This window comes from Argentina silus, assembly GCF_951799395.1.
Source record: "Argentina silus genome assembly, chromosome: 12".
Taxonomy (NCBI): Eukaryota; Metazoa; Chordata; class Actinopteri; order Argentiniformes; family Argentinidae; genus Argentina; species Argentina silus.
Window position 1 is genome coordinate 20,507,912 of NC_139666.1, and position 21,921 is coordinate 20,529,832.

General features: G+C 46.2%; 1 protein-coding gene across 1 annotated transcript in view; it reads right to left on the bottom strand.

Annotated features, from left to right (window-relative positions):
• itgb5 (integrin, beta 5) overlaps nt 1–21,921 on the bottom strand; it is a 38,191-nt gene that overhangs the window by 10,229 nt on the left and 6,041 nt on the right. Inside the window, exons 7-10 of the mRNA XM_083682486.1 lie at nt 21,218–21,313; nt 21,022–21,111; nt 18,257–18,391; nt 12,368–12,794 (exon numbers count right to left, since the gene is read on the bottom strand). Coding sequence (XP_083538612.1) covers nt 12,368–12,794; nt 18,257–18,391; nt 21,022–21,111; nt 21,218–21,313 — 748 coding nt within the window. The remainder of the gene's footprint in view (nt 1–12,367; nt 12,795–18,256; nt 18,392–21,021; nt 21,112–21,217; nt 21,314–21,921) is intronic.

The following is a 21,921-nucleotide window of genomic DNA, read 5'->3' on the forward strand; positions in this document are numbered from 1 at the left end:
CTCACGATTCTCTGTCCTTCTCACGAGAGGGAGAGGAAAAAAAAAAAAAAAAAGCGAGCAAGAGTCATACAACTGATTGCACTCAGCTGCCATGTCTGTTCCACGGCCCACAACACTTAACAGCTGCAGAAACTCATGAAAACATCAACACTAGCCCTCTGCTTTTGATATCTTCAAGCCTCTGCTGTTGATGTTCCACTTATGGCAAAGCAACTCTTTTATGAAAACATCAAAGTTTTTTTTTTTTTTAATTTGGGTCAATTTAAATCTGCCCATTAAAAGGGGCAAAGGGAATTTAAATATCACCAGTAAAAAAAAAACAGTACAGGGGACACACGTGTGGTCTCATTTTGACAAGACAAAAGTAGCACGAGTTTCAAAAGAAACTGCATCCCTGTCAAGTGTCTGTTGCAGCATTTTTCATAACCTGTCGTTGTGTGACGTCCATGAGAAGATTACAATCATGTGGGTTTAAAAACTAAACAGTCCAGATACACAACACAAATCATGTATCGTTTGCATTCCAAACAAAAGGGCAAGTGATAAGATCCATCTTCACTACAGCTTTTTTCACATCACCACAGAGTCTATGAGGTCAGTAGAATGACCTTGCGAACTCAACAACCCTGGTTCCATATCAACTTCCTGGTATGCAGAGGCTGCAGAGGGAGGCTGCAGAGGGAGGCTGGTGGAGGAGGCTGGAGGGGGAGGCTGGAGGAGGAGGCTGGAGGAGGAGGCTGGTGGGGGAGGCTGGAGCACTCAACATGGTGACACAGAGATATTTCTTCCAGAAGCAGGCAGACCACTGACCCTGCCTTCCTGTAGAACACACACCCTCAGGCCTCCTTGGCTTGCGTGTCCAACAGGAAACACTTCCTGCCTGAGCAGCAGCGTGGTGTAGGATAGTGCCTGTCCTAAGGGAGAAACCACATCTTCACATGATGTCAGGGCTCAGCAAAGGGTGGTAGGGCTGATCCATGCAGCAGAGATGGAGGGAAGAGGAGGTAAAGAAGAAGAGGAGGATGAGAAGATGTAAAGAGGGGAGCAGAGCCCTGCTACTGTACGTCCTCCAGTGTCGAAGGCTTTGGCTGCACACACACACACGGGGGGGGGGGGGGAACTGAAGAAATAAGCTCCTGTTTAAAGCCAAGCCTTTAAGCTCCTTTTATGATCTGTTCGCTAGATATGGAACAACTCATCATCATGAATATTGCTGGGAGCATCATGGTGCAGTCTCTTATGTACAGCAGATGAAAGAGCGTTTCTAATACGTCTCTTCAAAGGGCATTTCAAGTGTGTGTGGAGTCTCTCATGCAATCCTATTCAATCCAGTTTGAATGCCAACATGCGAAACTGGCTACTGGCTTTGAAAATCATTTTCAAAGGGGTTAGATAAATCTATTATTGCACCCTGCCACTCCCTGTGCTTGGGAAGTCTGCGCAACACTGCCTCTAATGAAAGATTTGACAGCAGAACAATATCGCGAAGCCGCACAACTTAATTATATGTTTTTGAATTAGATTATATATATGTGTCGCAGAGGCCTTTGGTTGCAACAAAGAGCTGGCTCCCGGGGTGCGTCTTTTTTTATTTTTGTTGTCGTAGAATGAAGATAAACAGGGCTTCTTCCATGCCTAGCGTGTGACCTCAGTTGTGCTATGACCCTGGGTTACATCACAGTGGTTTGTGGTTATGCCATTTCTTTTTGATGGTTGCTTTAAAATCAGTGGAGGCTGGCGGAGGTAGAAATCGAATGAGCCCGTCCTCCGATTTCTACTGCCACCAGCCTCCACTGCTTTAAATAGGCCCTGCAGTGGAAACGCAAACAATCTGCCTGTCTACAAGTGTTTTGAGCATTGGAGGATAGAGAGCTTATTTATATGACCCAGGGCTAGGGGTTCCTGGCTGCTGTACACACACACCAAAAGAAACCATCAAGGGGTGGGAGGGGGAAGAACACTCAGCTGCTATGCTCAACCAAAGAGATATTCGTTGTTCCCCATCAGACCACACCACCATCAGCCAAATAACCACAGTCAGCATTCTGTCAAAGAGCAGAGAGATAGTTTCATGAAAGGGTGAAAACCACAAAAACAAACTGACAGTGCAAAATCGCAACACAGTGACATTAGCTTCTGTTAACACATCCACAGCCTTTGACCCTCTTCTCCTTTAGCAAAGGACTACACTGAAGATAAAGTTGAGGGGAGGCAATTTCGACTAGAACTTGTCAGGGTGGATACTTAAAGCATCCTCTTTGACCTCCAGCCTTAGAAATCACCAACATAAATCTTCCCACACTGGAAAAGAGATTTATCCCATCGTAACAAATTATATAATGATGACTTAGAAAAGTCAACACCGCATCTGGTCTGACACGCAGTATGAGGGTCACAGTGCAATATTGTTGTGAAATAGAAATCTCTTTCTTTTGGGGAACCTTCGGTACATTTAAAAGACCTGCCTCAGAGGACCAGAAGGCTCGTGAGGGGACATAGGACACCAAGGATTCCAAGGGTGCTAAGCCATTAAGAGCCTTAAAAACAAGTAAAATAATTTTAAAATCAACTCTAAAAGACACAAGGAGCCAGTGCAGTGCAGCCAGGACAAGGGTTATATGCTCTCTCTTCTGAGCTGCAGAGTTCTGAACCAGCTGTAGCTTCTCAATTGTCTTTTTAGGAAGGCCAGTAAAAAGAGCATTACAATAATCAAGTCTGCTTGGTATAAAAGCATGAATTAGCATCTCAGCATCCTGCTGGGTTAAAAACGAACATACCTTGGATATATTTTTCAGGTGAAAGAACGCTGTCTTGGTCACCCTATTTATGTGGGGTTCAAAACTCAGGTCAGAGTGCAAAACTACACTGAGGCTTGTTACCTTCCTAGCCTTTTTGACAGTATATCTCTTTTGTTCTTGGGGCCAACCAAGAGAATCTCTGTCTTATCCTCATGTAGTTTCAGAAAGTTATTATTCATCCATTGATTGATTGCAGATAAACAGGCAGTCAGGAAACAAAAGGCAGTCAGATTGTTCGGCTCCATGGAAATGGACAGTTGCGTATCGTCAGCATAACTATGAAAGCTGACATTATGTTCTCTGATGATATTACGTAGGGACAGCATATACAATGAAAAAAAGAAGGGGACCAAGACAGGCTCCTTGTGTAACCCCAAAAGAGACGTCATATCTCTCTGACTCGTAGTCTCCTAGACTAATATAGAATTGCCTCTCTGTACAGTGTCTGTCTGTCTGTCTGTCTGTAGCAGCTGCTAATCCATCTTCATTGCTGCAGGCCACAGCAGAGATACAGTCCTGTAGATTACAGAGAAAGAGAGCGAGAGAGACACAACAAACAGCCTCTTTGTACTACTGACTCCCAAGGTCACCACTACTGGCCATTGTGGGGGGGGGGTGGGGTGATAATAAATGTCATCCAGTTTTAGCTCAGGATAAAACATCAAATAAGATTAACTGAGTCAGAGGACGGGAGCAGCAAACCCTGCACTGACCTACTGTGTGTGTATAAAAGGCAGAAGCCACAGCTGAAGAATCACAGAGTAAAAGCTTACTGGCCCTTTAGAAACAGCCTGGAGAGAGACGCTGGGTGATGTGGCTCAAGGACAAAGAGGAGAAATAGAAGCTTACTGGCCCTTTGGAAACAGCTTGGGGATGATGATGATGATGTGGCTCGAGGAGAAGGACAGAGCCGCAGGAATGCTGAGAGGAATGTGTGATGTCCTCAGTGTTATGACAGGGCTGTGAGTGAGCGAGCTGCCCTGGCCTAGTTACACAGAGAGGAAGGCCTGCTGGACCCGGGAGAGAGACGTTTGTGGTCTCTCTGTCAGTGAGGGAAAGGGTTGGGGGAGTGTGTGTGTGTGTGTGTGTGTGTGTGTGTGTGTGTGTGTGCGTTCATCGTGCGCACGTGTGCGTGTGTTCATCCATGCGTTTGTTCGTCTGTGTGAGAGAGAGACAGGCCTGTGGTGCTCTGCTCGGCTCCTCTCAGCAAGGCGGCGTCAGCAGCAGCAGTCCAACCCACGGAAAAACATCTGCTCCCACCATCCAGTCGTTGGGCGGAGCTCCTACACCTCCCTGGACACCAGAGGAGCACAGGCGGTGCCGAGGCGGACAGAGGGCCCTCGCAAGTGACTGTATAAAAACGCAGAGGCTAAGATGTAAACAAAGGCTGAAATAGCTCTAATGAAGGCCCAGGAGGGAGGCCTCTAGCCCTCGCTGGAGTTAGCGTGGACAGGCTTCCTCAGTGGCCATGGAGGACACTGTGAACCTAGCTGTGACACACAGGGGGGCAAGCATGGAGGTGGTGAAGGAGGAGGAGGAGGTCTGGTCTGGTCTGTACCACACACTTGGCTCCACTCAGCCGTTTTATATACCTCCCAAACTGTTCCCATATGTTGCTGCCGTGCTGCTCCAACCGTTGTATTTGAGTCTGCTCTGATGTGTGAGCCATATAGTATGAGTTATTAGACGCGAGCGATATGTTAGCCTTCCAGGCTTCCCTACCCACAACAACTGTTCCATCTCCCAATGTGGTTGGTTGGTTCTCTTTGTCTTCCTTGTTGGGGGGAGAACACAGAACACAGACGAGTGCTCTCTCTCACGCTCTCTCTTCTCTCATGTGTTCATCGGAAATAATACGAAAAGAACTTAACGTTGAGGAGGTCTTAAATTAGTCTCTCTGTCTCTCTCTCTCTCTCAAAAAAAAAAAAACATTTGTATACACTGTTCATTGATGGCAGATCACTGGCAACAAAGTTTTTGCCTTCAAACAGCCATTGTGGAGAGCTCTTAAAATCTATAACCACACAGGAGGGTGACACTGGATGTAACTACCGGTACTTACAACATTGTTCTTAGTTAGCACACACACATGACAAACATCACATGGCCCAACAGACAACAGCAATTACAGACCGATAAAGAATCAGCACAAAGGGCAAATACACCTCTGCAACCTTGCATTACCACAAATGCCTGACTGCTGTGTGAAAACATACTGAAGTAACCGGGGTATTAACACAGACAGACTTCTGACTCTCATCATCATCATCTATCATTTACCTGCACTGGTTGATGCTTATACTGCTGAGTGGGCATGTTGGCACATTCCCGTGTGCCTGTGTGTGTGTGTGTGTGCCTGTGTGTGTGTGTGTGTGTGTGTGTGTGTGTGTGTGTGTGTGTGTGTGTGCGTGCCTGTGTGTGTGTGCTGAGACATCATTCTACTGACTCTCAAACAGTTAAACAAGTGGTACTTCATATAACTCTGATAAAAAAAACTATATTTCTTCTCAGGTCCCAACACATCAGTTATAACTTAATCCCTTCTGTCGAGCACCTGATCATGAACAGGCATGTATGATACTACAACTCATCTCGCGTCGCTGATCACTGATTTACAGTAAACGGCACAGAAAGAGAGTGAGTAGGAGATGTAGTGCATCCTCCAGCCCCAACCTGACCCCACAGAGCTCAGGCAGTCAATCAGCACCGTGTTTGGAGCTACTCGCCCTCACCTCTGAGACGAGGAAGACAAACAGGCACATTCATCCATTCTAACACAGACTAAAGACATCTAAAAACAGACTAGGAACGATACCCAGGCCTGCACTCTTTCTGTGGGTAAACACTGGCAGAGGAGGGTGTTCCTCCTACTCTCAGAGCCCCATTCCTCAGTTAAGACTTAAAAGCCACAAGAGTCTCCTGTTTTGATTTGCTTGGTGGAGGTGCCTCAGGCCAGGGCTGTGAACACGAACATGAACACGAACACACACACACACACACACACGAAAGAGTGCCTCCAATTCTAATAGTAAGAAGCATTTTTACAGCTGTTGCTTTTTATCTTGTAGAAGCAATTACAGTCGTGTTTTATAGGCCCAAACCCACTGGCTTGACCCTTGACCTCCAGGACTCATGAAGCTGGAATTAATGCACGATAACGAATAAAAAAGTAATGCCTACTTTGAGTTACCATTCAGCTCTACTGGCTGGAGACCTGCCCATAGAGTCTGACCAAAAATAATAATGTAGGACCAGGAAATATCCTGGATACGCTAATTACAGAGAACTTTTATAGTCAAAGTAATCAAAGCTGGATACATGCATCTACAAAAAGTTTAAGGCAGCAGCCAGCGCTGCGCTATTAGCTGGATCTGGAGAAGGGAGTATGGATTACTACAGCTACACTAGAAATGGTTTCTGCCCTGAGGGGAGTAACCTCAGATCACTGCCTGGACTAGGAAGTACATGCCTGTGTTTCAAGTTTATTTCGTTTTAAAGTGCTTTTTTTTTTTTTTTCCAACAAGGTCTCAACACACTACTGTACATCATATTAAAACCCAAACACATTCACAAAACACATAACATAAATAAAAGCATATCGGTACACAATAATCTTGACATGGGGAATGCGGAAAGGCAAAGGCCCCCTAAGGAGGGCTTGAAGTTCACAGTGCAGCCCTGCAGCTACCCCGCCTCCACTGCTCTACAATGGGGGTCTTACTGAATATTTCAGATGTCTCCATCTCCGGGAAGCTCAGCAGGACAGGCTGGGTGTACTATACTACACCACCACCACTCCTAAAAGGCATCCAGATGGTGCAGACAGAGCTGTATGTTAGCAGCAGCAACACCTGCAGGGCTGCACGCCACTTTACTACTCTGAACAAGGCAGGCATGGGAGGGTGGGGGGATGGGGGTGGAGAGAGCTGAGAATCCACCATCTAGACAGTAGAGTAGGTCAGGTCTTTATCATGGTCAGGTTCCATCAGGTTAGAGGGGGAGGGGAGGTGGCGTGTGTGTGTGTCTACAGTATTTGGGGCATGGGGGGAGGTGTGGTCCTTGTAGTATTTCACACAGGAGAGAGCTGATAAACTACCATCCAGAGAGAGAGTAGGTCAGGTCATTATCATAGTCAGGTTCAGTCAGTTTAAAGGGAGAGGGGAGGTGGTGTGTGTGTGTGTGCTCTGTGCGTGTGTGTGTCTCCTTGTGTGCGTAGGTCTCCTTGTATCTACAGTACAGGAGAGCTGAGAGTCTCAGATGTCTTTGTGGTGGTCAGGTTCAGTCAGGTTCGAGGAGGGAGGTGTCACTGTGTGTTTGCTTTAGCTCCAGGGCTCGGTGCAGGACTGGGAGCCCAGGTGCTGCTGAGGTAGCCACTGCCCCTTTGGGGAGGAGGGGGAGGGAGGGAGGAATGTGGTGAGGGACAAACCATCAAAGAAATGTGTGTTAGGTAGGCCTGACTTTGTTCCAACACACTGCTGGAAGCCCTATGGTAGTGAGAACATGTCGGGCCGTCTGCCAACCGCTAACCCAGAACAGGTTTACTAATTGCTGGGTGTTCGGCTTACAACAAATAAAATGCTAATCTATTCCACAACAGCCATGCCAAAATGTTAAATGAACTGAGCTGAACCGCTCAGCCTGATAGAAGCTGAGATACTGTGATTACTCAGTATCAATCAAAAACTACAGCTAGAATATGGCTTTGTTTGGACTTGTCCATGTTCCTGTTTTTAGGCCTATCAACTTGCACTTGGCGTGTCTGCTAATCCTAGTGTCTATCACTGCAGGCTAGGTTTTAATACAAAGACTAAGTACATCAGTATAGCAACCCAACTTTCAACTTTGCCTATGGGCACCTGAACGTTCGCCCTCATTCCTCTTCCATGAGTCACAACCTGGGAGATTATCCTTAGTTTGCAGTGTTATTTGTTAAATGTGTCTAGGAGGAAAGAGGGCGAAACTCACAAACAAACAGACAAAGGCCTCGCCTTTAACAATTGGTAAGTCAAAACCCATAAAACGCTCAAAGTTCTCTCGATGTTTTAGACAAACTGAACTGAAGAACTAACAGGGTCCATTTTCAATAACAGAGCAGCCATAGGGGAGACGTTGAAGGCCTGACAACAGCTCTCACTTCAAGCCAAGGCCTGGTCACAGTCATGCCAGGGACACACGCATTCATAAACACACATGTTCCCATTTACCCTTTCAATCCACCATCTCCACACACACACACACACACACACGCTCTGAGGCTGCAGATTTATGGGGCAAAAGGGTTTGTGGGAAACGTGCGAGTCTGGAAAAAGAAACCCACGCTATTTCTGGCATTTTGTGGTATGGAACAGTTAGATTGTTACTCAGGACCAGCTGCAGATGTGTGACAGGAGACTACAAAGTCAAGGTTTACTACTGAGGCCTCGTCAAGAGCAGCCCGTTGCTCATACACACAGGACTTACACACAGGTCTCCCACCACCACACCCACACACACACACACACACACACCTAAAATCACCCTACTGTAGGTTACGTGACAGAGACTAATTCTATCCATATAGTACCCATCTGTCTACACTTACTTCACCCTGCAGCCATCATAACAGTCCTAGGCAGCATGGGCCTCAGGGTTGAGAGGCCGGCCTGGCTACACACTGAGGAGGATAAGATTGCAGGAGAACACAGAGACAGAGAGTCTGAACACAGGGTCAGCTGACACAGCCCCCCTCCCCACCACTCAGCCCCCCCCATCCCTCAGCCTCGCCTCTTGGGTAGCGATACCTCCCCCCATCTCCCCTGTCAGACCTGCTAACTTTAGCAGCTGATTAATGATCCTGACCTCCCCTTACATCCCTGCACTCATGTAAAGTTGCACAGAACTGCAGAGTCATTGAAGGTTCTTTGCCCAGAGGGCCTTCTCTCTGGGGCACCAATTTTGACGCTATGACCGTTCCACACTGACTACGCACGCGCACGTGCATGTGCACACACACACACACACTACACACCCGCATTCATAGCCCTGCATGCCAAGCCAGCTGTGGAAGATAAGACCAGTGAGTTTACCTAAAGCGGAAAAGAGATAGCTTTCAGTGCAGATCATCACAACAAAAGCTAATCTGAGAAAGGTGTGCGAGAAGACAAACATACACAGCCCTCACAAACCAACACATCTTTGTACAGGGACTATACTACAGGGTGTGAGCGGTTTCGGACGATAGGAGTACAATTCCAGAGCCAGCGATTCTATTCCATGACATATGACCAACACTAGCTGATTTAAGCCTGTGTGAAGTTCTGTGTGGGTGTAATTGGTTGAGACGTGTGGAGCTGGGTGACAGTGCCGCTGGACCAGAGAGGACTGTGTAGGCGCTAGGCTCTGTGGAGGTTTGGCTTGCTGCTGCCTTCCGTTGCCACAGCCACAGAGCAGACATGACCAACAGTTGGGTGTGGAGCGTGGCCCGTATCCTCACACTCAATGTCTGCGCAAACAAGAGCACGGCTGCTAAAGACATCAAAGACCTCTCTTCCCAGAGGCAGCAAGCAGACCGTAACAGAGCTACACCCCAACACAACAAAACAGGGTAAATATAAGGTCAATATGCAGTAAATGATAGTAGTACAGTACAGTATTGTTACTACTACAGATACAAGTTACCTAAGTAAATATAGCCCTAAAACAGTTGGGCAGGGTTAAGCATCTGTGCATTAAAAACAGCAGTAAAAAAGGGTTAGGTTAAAAAGGGTTACTATAACCTGTGAGCTCTGTTTACAGTGGGGCCCACTCCTAGCATCCAACACAGCTGTCTTTTGAGTCACCGGGAGCCAATCGCCATGCAGGAATCTTGGCATCCCTATTGGCCCAGTGACAGTAATTAAATCTGACCGGTGGAAGGAAGAGTCTAGAAGGGCTTCATTGAAGAGGAGCTGTTCACAAAGCAGGTTTGTTACGTTACTGATCTCCAGACCCTGAGGGAGGGCATTAATTTAATGCCAGTATCAACAAACTCAGCCTTACGTAAAACTGCAAACGCCCATTCATCAATACTGCAGACACATGCTGTTCTTCCTCCCTACCCCATTCATCAATGCTGACACACACAGGTGACTGCACAACTGGCGTCAGGTGCAAGCTACTACTACACTGCACTACTATACTGCTCATATACTGATATATAATCTAATCTAAGCTACAGTTTGTTCAGCTCAGATCTGACTGATAAGGTGGTGCAGTTTAAAACTACTATTGTAAGATCCCCAAGATGTCTTCCAGACCTACAAATGAAAACAGCAAGGCCATACAACGCTCTGAACTTAGAAGAAACAAAAAAAACACATTCAGGACACTATGCCAATTGAATACTGGTTTTAATGAAAGCCCCAGTGCCTTTCAGCAGTTTATCAGTCTGGATCCTGCAACTCAATCCAAACCAGCTCTCTTAGTTCCCCAACACTGGGTAAATGAGCTGCTTTTCGGTGGAGTGTAACCAATCCAAACTGTCCACAATGCTGTTTACAAGGCATTTTTACAGGGGAGAGAGGCCCCAGAACAGTCCTCCACATTCACATCTGTGGGTTTAGGGACCGGTATACTCTAGGATCGGTTTTACAACACTGTTTATTCTCTCTGACAATGAAGTGACTGCACCACGGAAGTGAGGAGAGGGGCGATCATTCAGTATCATTAGGAACTCATTATACACAGTCAATCATGCTGAGAGAAGAGAAGTGGGGCCACACGTGAGCGTACCGGACTGTTAACATTTAATGATCGTCCGCCAGTCATCATCCTACCCCAAAGGGTCTGTTTATGACCGCCCTCGCTTATGACCGCCCCCACTAACAACAAATCCCCATTTTGTGTTTGTCCGGTTGGTCATGCTGACTAAACAAAACACACAGCACTTCGCTGGGTATAGACCCACACATTGTATTTGGGAACACACACAAAAGCGAGCCTTGTTACAAAGCGTCCTCTGTGGTTTTGTGGAACAGCCGTTCCAGGCTTGGGGAAAAGCCAGTGGGCCGATCTCCAGCAGGTCTCGACCCAGAATGCACAGAGGCTTGGACCCGGTGTTCTGGGAAATCCAATAGGACCGCCTGTTTAGTATGTCACTCAGTTCCACCAAGCAACCCTGCAAGCTTACTGCCCAGCTTGCTCACAGTCTATCTAGGGCATGAGGCTTAGAGCAGAGCCACAGGACGGAGAACATTGGGATTTGTGGGTTGGTTGACATCAGCGCATGCATCTTTTATCAATGGAGCACATTAATGCTCGGGGACGAATACAAAAAAACGAATAAAAAAACAAAAGAGGGTAAAAAAAGGGCAACGGTGCATCTCTGCTCAGAATGGAACTCTGGTTCTGGCACCAGGACTCATTCCTGCACACAGCCGCCACAACTCTCCTGGGTCCTAAAGCACTGAGTGTTCACGTCAAAGAGAACCCTCAGAGAGAGACAGTAAAAACATGAAGTGCACATTAAGCTCACCGGCAGCAGCTGTTTTTTAAACCTATATTTGGGAGGCTAGCCAATACCCCGCAGGTGAACATTTGAGCTTTCTTGATGATATAAAAAAAATAAAAAAGGGTTTCGGGAGAGCTTTAACCACAAAGACACACCCTGTGTAGGTATGGGTGAGCATTTTCCCAACACTGACTCCATACACAGTCAAACATGCAGGGTTGTGTTCAGCGTTCGACCGCTACCATGTTGCTCACTACTGGCACCTATGCTGTTTATCAACATTGTAGATCATTAAAGATAATGTGATCACATCTGAGATTAGCTTTTCCTCTCTGCTTCAACTTGAAACCAAAGGCACACCCTCTATAGTCAATATACACTCACCGAACATTTTATTAGGAACACCTGTACACCTTCTCATGGTGCAGGTGGTGTAATGGTGTGGGGAATGTTTTCTTGGCACACTTTGGGCCCGTTAATACCAATCAATCAATCATCTCTTGAATGCCACAGCCTATTTGAGTATTGTTGCTGATCATGTACATCCCTTCATAGCCACAATTTACCCCTCTTCTAATGGCTACTTCCAGCATGATAATGCACCATGCCACAAAGCAAAAGTTGTCTCAAACTGGTTTCATGAACATGACAATGTTCTTCAGTGGCCTTCCCAGTCACCGGATCTGAATCCAATAGAACACCATTGGTGTGTGGTAGAACGGGAGATTCACAGCTTGAAAGTGCACCTGAAAAATCTGCAGGAATCGCGTGATGCAATCATGTCATCATGGTCCAGAATCACAAAGGAATGTTTCCAACTTCTTGTGGAATCAATGCCATGAGGGATTGAGGCTGTTTTGAGAGCAAAGGGAGGCCCTACCCAGTATTAGTATAGTGTTCCTAATAAAGTGTTCGGTGAGTATATATATGACTTCTGGTATATTTAATTGTTGCATGCAAATCTTTGAATAGGCGTGATGTCAGCGCACGCGTCCCTCAGTACTCAACACATGCATTTCTAAGAAAACCTAAGGTTCTGTTATAAAGGGTGCTGTGCTGCATGTGTCTTGTGTGGCAGTGAATGGCAGCAGCGCCCTCTCACCGGAACAGAGGATGCCCTTGTGACGGGCGCAGGAGAAGTCGTCGCACTCGCAGAAGGTCCCGTAGATCTTGCCGAACTCCGACTCGTAGCAGAGGCACTGGTTGCAGCTGCACTCGCCGCGGCCGCTGCAGATCTGCTTGCCCTCCGACTCCCTGCAGGCGCTCAGATGCAGGCTGCCCTCGCCCTCCTGGCACTCGCAGCTGGCGCCCAGGTAGCCCGGCTCACAGCGGCAGGTACCGCAGGTGTAGGTGCCAATGGAGCTGCAGCGGGTGCTGTTGGCCCGGGTCTGCCCGGTGCAGCCGCAGTCACAGCGGTAGTCCACAGACACCTCCAGCCGGTCCTTGAAGCCCCTGGTCTTGATGGTGAAGCTCTGCTGGGTACCTGGGGCCGGGCAGCCTCGGGCCTCCACGCTCACGTTGAAGGACACCTGGAGTAGAGGACGGAGACATGATATCACGCACTGTAGATAGCAGGGGAGGCTAGTGGATGTAGGACTAGGAGGACATTAAAATGCATAGAATGAGGAATGGTATCAAACACGCATTCCATGCAGTACAATGTGCTTATCCTCCGATTTCTACCTCCACTGGTAGATAGGCATTCTTACATGAAGGGGCCGTGTTTTGCACAAACCAAATGGCACAATAAGGAACCAAGCAGCTCTCAGTACTAGAGCCGTTCCTCAATAGTTAGGAACACGATTCCTTGCGTCCTCTCCTCCACTCGCTTCGTCCTCATAAAGAATCGTCCGATTTCTACCTCCCCCAGCCTCCCCTGCTATCGACAATTGAGAAAAGGCTTAAGTCTTCATACAGCCTTCCACGACCTTTATCCATCACACCATCTCCTTCACACACGAAAAATATATCGTACCCATCCCAGGTTTAGCACTGGACTCTCTATGACCCTGCTAGTGTTGACACATGTGGACTTCTCAGGGGAGAGTTGATGTGGCTTTGACTCAGATAAATCACAGGCGATTGAGGCAGATGACACAGACAGGACCTGACCTACACCCATCTGATTGCTCCTCTGAAGAAGGAAGTCTTCAGAGGAGCAACTCCACCCTCCCCTTTGCTTTGATTGTTTCAACATGAGCTGGGCTGTATCTGTGTTTTTCTGTTTAGCTGAGCTGCCTTAGTCACCATCCTCCTCACCTCTGCCTGTCATAAGTAGAGTGCTGTGTTGTTACATGCAATATGTACATGTCAGTTTCATATCAACACTTGCTACACAACCCTATTCCAAAGTACCAGAAGCAAAAAAAAGTCCCGACTTCAAAAAACTAAACAAAACAAAAACTGGGAAATTCTGCCTCAAAGATACATAAGGACTGACCACAAAAGCATTTCACAGAATCCGAAGGAAATATGGTTACATTTTTCAATATAGACCTTTCTACCACATGACAGGGGAAAGCTAATCTAAAAGAGGTTACACAAACATGACGGCACAAGGCATCTATGGAACAGGGGAGGCTGGTGGAGGTAGAAATTGGAGGACAGGCTCATTGCAATGCATGAAATGGAATGAGTTTGATACCATTCCTCATTCCGTTCCATGCACTACAATGAGCCCGTCCTCCGATCTCTACCTCTACCAGCCTCCACTGCTGTAGAAGTATTTCAGAGGTTGTCCACTCCACAAGTGGGTTTGGTACTGTAAGGTTCGGTCGGGGCTACAGATCAGTATAAAAGCAGGAAAAAGTCCTGCTTTTTCTCCAAAGTCTCAGGAGGCCTGTGTGCTATAGTGTGGAGCCCTGAGGGGACTGAGGGAGGGGTCCCATGCTGGGTTTTGTAGTTCACAGCAAAGCTCTGAAGCCCACAGCCTTAGCTTTGGACTGAGGCCCAAGCCAAACACTCAGCCGTTGGCTGCAGCTCTGCACGCAAGGACCTGATTCATCGGGGAGGAGAGTGTCACCCTGTCACTCAGAACACTGCAGCTCTTCCCTTTCATATTTCCCACCCGAGTCTAGTTTCATGGGAAAGCACAGTCTTAGTCATTAAAAGGTCACAGACCCTGCAAGGAGAGCCTTTCAGTGACATAAAGGCCTCTATACCTGAGTAGTAACACTGTAATTACCATAGTAAAACATTGTATTAACATAGTAGTTACATGCTATAATGGAGTTGAACAGTTTGTGTTATTATACAATAAACAGTATTTTCTAATGGAAAGAAAGCTATTCAACACAGTGACAGTCTTCCACATTCACATGGCAAAGAAAAGGGCATGACAGCAGAGGAGTTGTGGAACGTTTCTATTGGTCAGAAGACAAGACGCCAGTCAGGATACAGGAAGAGCCTGTGTAAGGTGCGGAGGGGCCTCCTATCTACTCTGCCTTCTCCACTACAGCATGGCTCTCCTAACGAGGTAACGAGCGGCTGAATTGGATTTACGGGACGTGAGTCACGAGGAAGCCAGTTGATTCAACCATGTGGCTTGTTAGGTTAGAGCAACGTTGAGATGCTGGAGTAAAAGGGAGGGAAGCAAAGTAGCTGGCTATTAGAAGGGTCTGGGGAGTGGAGAGTGAACCAGAGGACTCACCTCAGCTTCACCTTGAACTCAATGAAAGAGTTCCGGTGTGACAGTTGGCTATCTGTGTGCAGTGTAATGCAATATAAGTGATCAACCTTGCTGAGAGGGGTAAGGAGAGTAGAATTAGTCTAAATGCTTGAGTAGTCTGATGGTGTGTTTATCAGGGGAGGCTGATGGAGGTAGAAATCGGAAGATGGACTCACTGTTTGATACTATCAAACCTCATTCCATTCCATGCATTACAATGAGCCCAACCTCCATTTTCTACCTCCACTAGCCTCCACTGGTGTACAGTAGGCATGATGCAAGAGGTGGCATGACGTGTACAAAAAACACAATGACTTTAAGAAGAGGAGACATTGTCTCACTGCAGTTTTCCCACTGAATGTATTCTCCAATTTCAAGGCTTTCTAAATCATATGAGATTCTCATGACCCTAAAGGGACTTTCTTTCAGTTGAGTCATCGTTGTTACCATGGAGATATCATTTTTATAGCATTCTTATGACAAACCACATTCACATAATCAGGAGATGCAGAACATCTCATACAGTATCTGATTAAAATGCCTCTGGTTTATCTATGGGTTTGTCTCATTCACTATGGGGCTTGGACCACATACCCACAAGAGACAGGGAGGGTGTTGTTGTAGGCTTAGCCAGCCCAATCTGTATGTATGGGACTTTTTTAGTAGTCGTAAGGGTTTGAGAGAGTGTTGCAGTGAAAGGGATGTGGGCTTAACTTTATACACTGGTCCTAACATTTCTGTTACCATGCTCTTTGTTCTCCATCACCTCTGGTGTCACCAGCCCTTCCCCACTTTTGTGTGAGGTCATTGAGATGCAGCGTCAGGCTCCGTGGTGAAGCTGCAGAGCCTCTTTGAGTGACACCTGGGCTCAGGCCTGCACCGTGTCCTCTTTATGAGGGGAGATTGGCACTCTGCAGCCCTGCACCGCAAATCCCCCCAAATGCAAACAAAAGCCAGAGCAGTAGGCCCATCACCCTGGCTAGAGAGAGATGGGTTCCCCCATTCACTGGTGTTATTCTCCAGTCTTCCCCCAGCCTCACTCCCTCCGTCTCCACCCCATCCCTACATTCAATCAGACAAATAAGGAATGAGGGTGGGAGACATTGGGGCTTTGGGAGATGAATTCCACAGGGTCAGGATCGCTGCATGGTGGCGTGTACAAAGTAGCCCCTTCGCTGGTGTCTCAATAGGCTCTGTACAGATCCTCATTGTACCCCACTGTGGAGGGGCCTGGAGATTGGAGCAGTGCAAAACTCAAAGCGATTAAGATGTGCAATGATCCTGCGTCACCTGACCTTTATTTATGTTCCCCTGAGACAAAAGGGAGAATGCATTCCACGTTGTCAACGGTTACAAACACGTTGAACACAGTTAACATAACAACTTAACATAGCAACTAAAGAGAATCAGTCTCTCTGCCAGTATAATTATTATTCTTCCTCCTACACAAACTCCCACTTCATGTTGATAGAATCCACTAACAAACCAACGTGATGTCCTCTGTACCCTTCAGGGAGCCATCCAAAATAGCTTATTTGAAAGAGAAAGGCACAGCTGATGTCCCATTGCGGTGCCCAGCAGTCAATAATAAGTCATAATAAGTGAATGGGCCCAGTAATAGCCTCTAGACCCAGTAATAGTCTCTCCCACTGCTACTATAGTCTATCCAGGGCCCTCCCTGTGCCCCAAGCTTCATCCATCTCTCTGCAAATGATCAGTGTCTGGCCGTACACTCCTTTTCATTAGGACAGAATGAAATTCCCAGACAGAGAAATTAGATCTTGGATGGCCCGGAGAGCAACAGGAGAATTACAAAACCTGAGACACTTCTGGGGCCTGAATGAGTGAGTATGATATATCGTCACATATTATTGTCACTCTGGGAGCAGGAGGAACTATGCCTCTAGAATGGCCAGCGTGTGCCAAAACGACTGTGCGGTCACGGACTGTGTGTTCGAGCTGGAACAGACACAGGACGTTGTGTCGTTCCAGAGAATGGACACCCGTCTGTTCCAGTGTTTCCAAATGCTTATTTTTCCAAAAAAACAACGGCATTTTCTGGTGTCCTGACGTGTTTTCTTTAGAGGCACCTGGTTTCATTTGTCGCTGGTCTGCTCGTGTACTTTTCAGATGTATGAGACGTGAACGCAGCGTTTTTCCTCCGAGGTATATTCCACTCTTGCATGGATCTTACTTAGTCTGAGGAGTCACAAACCATCTGGGATTTACATAAGAGCACACATGGAAACACTAAGGATGTACACAAACACCACACATGCTAACTGTTTTAAGAGAATAACGCAACACAACATCGCTGTCCTGAGGTGAACTGGAACCGTCTACGTCAGCTAACCACCTCTCTCTAGGCACACAGCCTGGGTGAATTTCATTAATTGTCCAGTGTGTAACATTCAAGCTTTCTAAAAGCTTTCTTTTATCGGTAGTGATCAGGGAAATGAGATCCCTTGAAATAAATATTTCATATACAAACGTTGTTTTGGTCCAGAGAAAACGCTTTCTAAAATGGAAACCCAAAACTGGGTTTGCATATGAACATGTTGTTACTGCCAGGGGTGTTCTAGGGGAGTGGAATCACAGATTTTCGCCTTTCTGTGTCTGGCGGCTGCCTCTTCAAATCGTGGTGCATGCAGAAACACAACAGCTAATGTCTGACATTGCTGTCCATTACGGGGGGTAATATTATTATTAGGGAGGATGTTGTTGTTTGGAACACTCTCCTCCTTTAAGCCAGGCTAGTTCTACACAAGGCCTGTATTGCTTCTCTCCTACCAGGAAGATTGACTGAGAAGAGAACTCTCCTCCCAGCAACGGCAGTTTGATTTATACAACAGGAACTACACAGTTAAGAGGATAGAAAGGTCACACTGTGTTTGCCAGAGTCGTCAAGTCACAACGTGCTTTCCTTAGTCATTTGCTATGTACATGATATCCCTTTCTCGGCATTGAGGGTAGAAATCTGAGGATTTCTACCTCCACCAGCCTCCTCTGCTTCTCAGTATAGTGGAAGAGCCTTCAGCTAAGTCTAATGAATCTGTCTACAGTCTGGAATTACATCCTGAAGGACCCTAGGGTTGCATCATCCTAGACCATGAACATACCTCAGAGGTCAGTTCCTGTATATTGAGCAGACAGAGGGAACTTATGAGACACACTACAGTCCAACCTTACAATGCTAGCTGGTATATTTTCCTTTCACATTGTCCTATCAAGCACTGTTGCAGCAACTATGGTGTATGCAAAACCAGACTGAGTACAGCTGAGTTGGAATGGCTCCGTAGTGTGGTTAGGTTTTGGGAGACTCACTGTGTCTCCTATCTTGAGATCGGAACACTTCCTGAGGCCCGGGAGTGGCTGTCCGTCCTGACAGGTGGCAGTGAAGGAGAGACTGATGTCCCCAGGGTGGTTCTCCACAGTCAGCTCAACCTGGGACCGGATGTTCTGAGATACACAGACAAAGAGAGAATTAAGTTAAACTACCACATACAAGTGCGCACACACACTCACAGACACACACACACTTTGAAAACAAGGAGGATGGTCAACTGGTCAACTTTTCAAACCAAACTACTCTGAATCTTAAACAAATTCAACAACAAATCACAAAGAATCAGAGTCTACAATAAGAGTTGGCACAGAGTGCTGCCGGTGGTAACCACGGTAACCACCCGATTTGAATGTTAAACGTTTCCAGCGCCCTGAAAATGGAGCCACTTACTTCAAAATACTGCCACTCAGCATTTTATAATAAAACCAGTAACTGCCTGTTACCCAATCTGTTTGCAGTCAGGGTGGAAAAGAGAGACACATGGAGAGAATGGGGGGGGGGGAGAATAAAATGCTTTGGTTAGGCAGATTTATACAGTTAATTCTGTCTTTTTCTAATCCCCCCCCCCCAAAACCACAGCGGCTGGGCATGGATGGATGCGGAGCGTGTGTGAGATATCGAAGCAACGCAGCGTGCCAGGCTGCCAGCTGGGTCTGAGCTTCATGTGCGTTCACTCAGGCTTACTGCTTTAAAACTACAGAACTGAGACAGGCGTAATCAGAACCACATCATGATGCGGGAGAGAAACACATGATTGATCACTCTTCTTTGGCCCATATTGGAAAAGAAAATGACATTTTTCTTCTCAGATTAAAATTGATGTAAATAAAGAAATAAATTGCTTATGCATTAAGGTCATGACCCCCCCCCCCCATGACAAAGGCGGAACAACAAACATTTAAGATTTGAGTCTTTGATCAGAGTTGTTGATTTGAATAGTTGACCGAAACAAATAGCTGTTATCTGTGTGTGTGTGTGTGTCTCATTTGGCAAAGAGGAATATGATTTAATGTCATGTCACATAACTTTTTCTCCAGCTAACCAGGTCATCCCGATCGGATGTCTCATAAGTATCTGTTCTAGACTAAACCAGTGTTCCTTTCCTTCACAGTGAAAAAACCAAAGTTGTTGTTCCACTTAACCACAGCGAGAGAAATGCTTAGCAGACAAAAAACACAGCTCATTTGGAAAAGATTTAGGGAAAATGTGACTAAATTGAGAACATTATTTTGTTTCAAAAACATTCAAAATATACAGAGGAAGACATTCTTTTCTCTCTTGCATGGTTGTTTCCTCACAAATACTCCAGAAAGTGAATTATATAACTGCCTGCCTGAAGCACATTAACATTCAGATGGCCAAACCCTGAGCCACTGTGACAGAGTATTCGATGACGTACATTCAGGTTTTTGTCTCCAGAACCACAGCTTAACTCTATTGGGAGGATGATGGATGTTTTAAAAATGGATTATAAGGGTGTTTTATGACAATTATAAACCCCAGCGTCTAATTGTAGCTAGAGGTCTAAGCTTAACTTTAAGTATGAGATAGATTATACTGTACATTTGGCAGAACCACTACTGGTGAATCAAATATCCTCGTCTTGCAAATTTCCAAGATATTGTTTTATGTTTCCACGTACAGAAAAAGGAAATGACCATTCTTATCTGGAGGACAAATAATATTTTTTCTAAATCTAATACTGTAGCACTGCAGACTAGATGTTGTCCAATATAGCAAAGCTGACCTCGATATAAATCTAAACAATGTTGCCAGGACAAATATTCAACAAACTTACGAGAAATAAAATCAGCAGCACAATGTGTTTCTGGCTCTCCAGTTGGGTTCTTGGATTAAATCTTGTGTTGAAAATACACAAGAATGTGGACCCCCGCTCTCCAGCCCAACCAGAACCCTTACTTGAACATACTGGAATCTATTTCCTGTGTGGTGGGGACTAGTAGGGGGTCTCCATTCAGTGCCGGTGCAGAGATACACACACAGGATCCCAGAGTGAGGGCCAGGAGGCCTCCCCAGACCACAGCAGAGAGGGCTGGGTGAGGGTCTCCTCCGCCAGGAACCCTGGCCTCTGAGGCTATTCAATCACCTGAGACTTCAACCAACGGACGAATAATATTCCCTTTGGTGTCCATCGTGTGGCATTTCCTCCAATAACGCACATTGGCCAGGGGCTTGGTTTGGGGTCTTGTAAATATACATACTAGTATTTATATGTTCACTAAGAAAGAGAAGTCTTGGTCTCTGGCCACACAGCAGTCATTGTGTGCCACCGTCACAGTACAATGTGGCCCAGGGGAGGCTGGTGGAGGTAGAAATTGGAGGACGGGCTCATTATATTGCATGGAATGGAATGAGAAATGGTATCAAACACACTGGTGTTTGATTCCATTCCTACCATTCCTCATTCCATGGATTACAATGAGCCCATCCTCTGATTTCAACCTCCACCAGCCTCCATTGATGAGGCCCCACTCAGCAGCAGGCTAAGACACCAGCTCTGCAGTCACACAACCCCCTCCTTGGGATGTGCAGGATGCATAAAGGATCAGGCTTGGGCCAATGGTTCATTTCTTTACTCACAGCAGGAGAGATTAGTTGAAAGACTTTTACTCTCTTTCATTCTTTCTTTCTGTCTCGCGCTCTCACACACACACACACACACACACGGGAGAGACTAATGGGCAGACCAAGGACTGAACCTTTACAGCGTCCCTTTACTTACATTGTAGGCATTAACAATCAGTTGGATGATGTTCTTGGAGTCTTGATCCAGGATCTCCACTGTGGTGCCAGGTATCAGAGCAGTAAAATTCTTCAAACACGAAAGACAGAGAAAATGTTATTCGGTACACAATGCATGCAGCAGTTAACATAACATCAAAGGCAACCATATAAACACACACAGCTGACAGAGGTACCTTGTAAATGACATATAGTCGCTTGGTCACGGCAAAGATGAGATAGATGTTGTTCTCTGCCAGCTTCTCCCCCAGGAGAGCCAGGGAGGGATAATCCTACAGAGAGATATAAAACATGGAAACATGTTAAACGAATTCTTCACATGTTAAAGCCATTTCTTCACACTAGCCCTGGCTGGCTCTGAGGCTGTTAGATCCCAGCTCCCTGTCAGGAAGTTAGTGAAGGGAAGTCATCGCTCTTCTTATTCCAATGTCATGTTTACATTAGAGTTTCCCCTGACATTTCCTCCTCACGGGTGGAAAGGCCTGAAAAATTATGCTTGAAGTGGTTTATCCAGATTAGAGGTCTTGATTACAGTACTTATGAGTAAGCAACAACTTTCCCACTAAATGTGACATGAGATTTTTTTTACTTTGGCTGTGATCTTTAGCTGTGAAATTATTCCCACTGTAGGGGAATCAATCAACAGGGAGAATTTCAATTGAAATGGACCATGAGCGACATTTGGCTTTTTACAGCTTTTCCAGTTCAACGGCCACCCTGAAAACAGAACGCTGTTCCAGGAAGCTCGTATTCCGTCCCACAATCAGATGAGAGGAAACCATCGTAGCCTGTTTAGGGATTAGCCAAGCTAAGGATCCATTGACATACAACAATTTTTTATTTGTTTTGGAATATCTCCACTCAATTTAATGTGATAGAC